This window comes from Pteropus alecto, unplaced genomic scaffold, assembly GCF_000325575.1.
Source record: "Pteropus alecto unplaced genomic scaffold, ASM32557v1 scaffold39, whole genome shotgun sequence".
In the NCBI taxonomy this organism is placed as follows: Eukaryota; Metazoa; Chordata; class Mammalia; order Chiroptera; family Pteropodidae; genus Pteropus; species Pteropus alecto.
In genome coordinates, this window is record NW_006443568.1 from 7,779,982 (window position 1) to 7,785,723 (window position 5,742).

The 5,742-nt window shown below is 46.0% G+C and overlaps 1 protein-coding gene across 4 annotated transcripts in view; it reads right to left on the bottom strand.

The window, feature by feature from the left end:
* Window positions 1–5,742, bottom strand: part of RCC1 (regulator of chromosome condensation 1) — an 18,037-nt gene that overhangs the window by 5,975 nt on the left and 6,320 nt on the right. For 2 of the 4 annotated variants that reach the window (XM_025041511.1, XM_006924341.3), the window contains exons 2-5: window positions 2,867–2,948; window positions 2,213–2,320; window positions 1,158–1,345; window positions 803–982 (exon numbers count right to left, since the gene is read on the bottom strand). In XM_025041511.1, the coding sequence (XP_024897279.1) occupies window positions 803–982; window positions 1,158–1,345; window positions 2,213–2,320; window positions 2,867–2,939 (549 nt within the window). In that variant the 5' untranslated portion in view covers window positions 2,940–2,948. The remainder of the gene's footprint in view (window positions 1–802; window positions 983–1,157; window positions 1,346–2,212; window positions 2,321–2,866; window positions 2,949–5,742) is intronic. The other 2 variants (XM_025041512.1, XM_006924340.3) reach the window with 1 other exon arrangement.

Here is a 5,742-nt window from a genome sequence, read left to right on the forward strand (position 1 = left end):
TGCCCCATACCAGCCAGATCCAGGCTTGCAGGCAGCCACAGAACCGTCTGAAGAAGGGCATTGGTGCCAGATGGGGAATGGAGAGGTGGGCAGGAGCCAGGCCACATACTGAAATACTTATGAATGAAATCATACATGGTCTGTGATTTGCATTAAAATAACAAAAGAATAGGAGAGTGCATGGGAGTAGAAAGGAAGAAGTTTGGCCACAAGTTGATAATTGTTATGATGAATAGATGGGTGTCCAGTATATTATTCTGATTACTTTTATGTGTTTCAAATTCTTCATAAAAATTTAAAAATAGTCCTGACAAGGAAATATCTCAACAGATTCCTTTATTTTTGACATTTCGAAATAAATACCAAAATAATTTTAACGCTGAATCTGCTTTTAAAACTAGACTCCCACATTTGGAAATTCTGAGATGTAACAATTTGCCCCTTCCACCCTCCCCAAACCCCTGAGAGAGTAGAAGAGGGCTGGGAAGGGGAAGAGGGAGGTCAAAGACAGGGAATTAGGTAGGACAGCAGGCTTCCTGGATCAGCCTCAGCCCAAAGGCATCCTTGACCCACTCCTTCCCAAGATGCACACTTTATAAGATCAGATTCAAGGAAATAGCCAATGGTGTGGATAGACATGGATGAAGAAGCCAGAGACCTAGGCCTGAGCCCAAGCTCTGCTTCTGGGTCTTAATTACCCCATCAGAACAAACGAGAGGGACATGGACATGAGTTACCCTTGGGGCTGCACCAGTTAATTCTGCCTGCCAACCCCCATGCAGTCTTCTAGACCCACTCTTACCCGAAAGGAGCCCCAGAGGAAGACACGGCCATCCTCGGTGAGGGCCGCTGTGTGACTGTCTCCAGCTGACACCTGTACCACATTCTCTTGCAGTTCCACTTTCCCGGGGACCATCTCTGAGCCTTCCACTGATGTGTCCCTTCCCAGGGCACCCTCATCATTGCAGCCAAAAGAGTAGACCTGTGCCCAGGATACCTCCATTAGAGCAAGGTCTGGCCTTTCAATTCATTCTTGTTCATACCACCCGCTTCTCGGCTTGCCAGCTCCATCTCCGTAGAGAAATGTGTGTGGCTCAAAGCTCCTTCCCCAAGCCCCCCAGGCCCTGTCCAATCCTGTGCCACTTCCCTCAACCTACCTGGCCACTTTTGCTTAGACACACGGTATGCATGCCCCCAGCCTCGGCCTGCACAATGTCTTCCGGAATGGGCACCAGGGCTGGCTTCTTCCTCTCCAGCACATTCTCTCCCAGCCCCAGCTGGCCCACGTCACCCTGGCCCAGTGTCAGCACCAAGCCTGGTTCTGTGCTGTGGGACCTATGTGAGACTGAGGGGTAAAGAAGACAGCCCCTGAGTGTGTAGGATGAAGGGAGAGAGGAGAGGTCACTGCATGGGCTCTGGGATCAGAGAGACCTGGGTTCACGCCCCCACTCTGCCACAGACCATTAGCATGACCTTTCGGGGCCTAGGTTTGCCTCACTGGTGAAACAGGGACAACAGAGTACCCATCTCAGAGGGTTTTTGTAAAGATTAAAAATTTCACATTATTAATGTGAAAGGGAGGAAATGAAAACAAAGAAACACTCAATATTGTGAAATGAATCTTGATGGGGGAGCACAGTGAGGACACAAGATAGTTTTCCTGATTAGCTATAAGTTCTTGATAAGAAGCCACAGCGCTAACAGTGAGGGCTCAGATACCGTCTACCCTTTATTGACTGCTTGCTTTACTAAAGTTAAATTGCTCTGCAGTCCCTCAAATTATGTTACAGACCTTCTTTAAGGCTCCATTTTATAGGAAAGGAAACAATGCCTCAGAGAGGTTAAGTAACCTACCCAGAAACACAGAGCTAATAAGTTTGCACTGAAACCTAGGGAGCCTACAAAGCAGTCCCTGGCCTCCATCCTCAGGCTATGACTTAACTCCTGGGAACAGTCACACTGACAACCTCCGTTCCCACCCCGGAGCACACGCAGACCTACAGCTGAGGGAGGGAGGGGCGGGAATAAGGGCCCACACAGGTATTTGCAGAGGTAAGCGCCAACTAGTGGGCGGCCCAGGGCCATCTGATGACCAATGGCAACCACCCACAGTCCCGGACAGCCAATGATATCCAGCCCCTCCTCCGGGGGTGTGGCCACGGCTGCCAGGGCCTCTGAGGCTGCTCAGAGGGTGCGCTGGGCAGGGAGCCACCTGGTCGGGTTTTCTGGTCAGGAGGGCTCGGCCCATAGGGACCTCGGAAGGAGCGGGCGCCTGGAACGTGGCGGGAGGCAACGGCCCTCACTGCCTGGTTACGAGAGTCTGCAAAAGACAGACACTGTCTGAGTGTGGATCCACACTTACACCTCCTGGATTGGGGGTGGATCTCTCTACTCCCTGTCTCCCTCCAGGGTTCCAGGAAAGAGAAAACCACAGCCACCTCCCTTAAATGCTACCAAGATATTATCTCACTTTCCTTACAACAGCCCAGTAAGGTTGGTGCTGTTCTCCCTTCTATTTTATGAAAAGGATAATCTAAGCTCAGCGAGGTTAAGTGACTTGCCCCAAAACACACACCTAGAAAGTAACAGAGCCAGGACTCGAACCCCACGCCTGGAAGTTAGTGGTCTTAACACATTAATTCCTAGGGCAAAGCCCTATGGTCTATTGTTTTGCTGGCACTGCCTGCATGCTTTTAAACAAATCTCTGTGCCTTTAGGATTCCCAGAGGGTAGAATTCGATGAGGTACAGGGGACTCTCCAGCTGGGCCCTCGGCTTCAAATGTCTAGGAGGAAGGAGCCCAGTCCCAGATTCTGGGGGCTCCAGGAGGCCGCCCATACCCAGAAAAGAGGCCAAGACCAACTTACCTTTCACCTTCTTGCTTTTGGAGAGAGCATCTTCTGGGGGTGACCTTCTTTTAGCTATTCGCTTGGGTGGCATCTTCTTGTCCTGAAAAACCCAGGCATATACTCAGAAATGCCAATCATTTTCCTGCTCTAATGAGACAATATTTATCAAAACAAAAACAAAAACCTTGAAAAAAGGTGAGAGGAATTACCCAGCAAGTCTACTTCTCAGAATCTACCTGAGAACAAGAAGAATACACCTAAAGCTCCACAAATATTCTCCACTGTATTCTTCATAACTTTAAAATGGAGCTACCCATGCTTTCAGTAGTAGGGGACTGGCTAAATAATATGTGTATATTTATGATAGAACAGTATGAAGCCACTAAAAGTGATACTTTCGGAGACTGAATAGGAAGATGTTCACCACTGTCAAATAATATATAAGCAGACTGAAGAACAGCCCAGCTCATTTTTGAAAAATAAATGCATACACACACACACACACACACACACACACACAAGTGTAGGAAAATGTAAAGGAAACACATCCACTATTAACAATGGTAACCTCTGGAAAATGGGATTATGGGCAATTTTTACTTTTTTCTTTGTACCTTCCTACATTATCTAAGATGTTTAACAAAGAGAATTACTTTTTTTGTTGTTTTATTATAAAAAATTAAAACACTGAAGTATCCAAGTATCCCTCATAACTCCCTCCTAACCCCGAGATAATCACTAGTAACTTTGTAACTAATGGTTAACTAGATAACCAAATGTAACTGATGCATTACTGTTATTATCAGACTTTTTCTTTTAACGCTACTCTCATTAAATAAAACCAACAAGACCATTTGTGCCCTTTGATCCAATAGTGCCACTTCTGGGACGAGCCTGGCTTTCCTAAACAGACCAACAAGAGATAAATGCTGTATATATACTCTTACTAACATACAAACACCAGGTATAATAAAAGGAGGAAAGAAAATAGAGGAAAAGGGGTGTTGGACCTAGGATGATTCAGAGCAGCTGAAAGCTTCAGCCATCAGCCTCTCCCCACCCCTCTCGCTTTAACTGCTGCTTCTCCCTAAGGTTTCCTCATATTCTTCCCTAAGGATGCTGAGGACAGAGACATTCTCAATTCTAATCCAGCCCAAATTGTGTCCAAAGTCTTTTTTCTCCATATAGGCACCTCTGGAAATAAATCTTTATCGAGTTTGTGAAAGACAATCAAGTTGTCTAAGCCTGGAGCTCCCAAACTCTGGAATGTGAACCCTCTGTGTGGCATGGATGGCAGGGGCCAGGGCACTTGAGACTATCCTGATGCAAGGTGGTGGAGCACAGTCTCTGGAGCCAGAAGCTGGGCTCAGCTACTTTCTAGTTGTGTGACCTGGGGTAAAGTTATTTAATCTCTTTTTGATTCAGTTTCCTCCTCAGTAAAATGGGAATAATAACAATATCTACATCTTTGTGATGTGTAGGATTAAATAAGCTAATACTATAAAAAGTAACTATATAGTTAGTGCTTAGTAAATCAATATTGGTATTGTTAAGATGTCTAGGGTCTGCCCCAGGTAAGCCTCAGGAACAGCCCTAAATTAATCCAACCCTCCTCTCCTCCATTTCATAGATTAGGGATGGAGAGGCTACAAATGGAATTTCCAGAACTATAAGAGTCTTTCTCAGGCTCAACTTTGGGCCTAAACAGCAGCCCTTCCTTCCATCTGTCCTTCCCTTCCTTCCAGTAGGTCCTACAGCCTTGGCCTCTCCAGTACCCACTCTACAGTATATGAACAAGGCCAGTGGCCTTGGAATTTCTGGCACATTCTGCTGACTACCCTACAGGAGAACAAAGTGTTGAGAATGGGGAAGTAGCCAAGGGCCTGTGTGGGTTGGGCCTCTGCAAGTTGAGCTTTTCTACAGGTTGTGACTGGCCCAGTTCTGACTCTGATGAGGTGGCAGTTCTGAGCTTAACCCAACTTTTATTCTCATGAGAAGGGTCTCCTCCTCTCCATCCCAGCTCTTTGAGGCCCCTCATCCCCCACGAAAAATGCACATTCTTCAGGATTACAGGGAACTGGAGTCACCTGCCAGAGCTGTGGCTTGTTCCGCCCGTCTTTGGCCAGCAGTCTTAATCTCTCTGAAGTGTGTCCTCACCTGTAAAAGGGGATGCCCTGACTACTTCTCAGAGCTGCTGTCAAGACTGAATGAAATGTCTGTAAAGGACTTTGCAGTGCCAAGCATACAGAGACATCGTCAACAGGTTCTATGACTTTAAGTGAACCAACTACAGCATCTCATCATTGTAAGGAAACAACGAATGAAACAATGTTATTTGATGACCTGCTGTATTCAGTACATGGCAGAGTTGGTTCAGTCATTCCACAAATATTTATCAGAGAGCTTATTACCACGGTTTGGCTTTGGGCTAAGTGTAGCAAGAAAAAAGGATCCTAACCTTCTCCCTGTTCTCATGGAGCTTACATTTTAGTGGGAAAGAAAAAAAAATTATTACAGATGGTGGCGTGTAAAGAACAGGCAATGTGATATATAAGAGAAAAACTTGAGGTACCAAAGACAATATGAATGTACTTAACGTCACCAAACTGTACATTTGTAAATGGCTGAAATGGTAAATTTTATGTTACGTATATTTTATTTTATCGCAATTTTAAAAGAAGGAATAACTGGGATAGGGGAGGAGAATGGTCATGGAGGTAACATTCAAGTTAAGACCTGAAATATGAGAGAAAGTCAGTAGCGGAAGACCTGGACAAAAGCGTTCCAGTAAACAGTGTGACGTGTTAAGGAATCTGAAGAGGCCAGTGTGGCTGTAGCTGGAGAGCGATTGGTCAAATGGCACAAGGGGAGCAGGGGCTGGATCATGCAAAGTC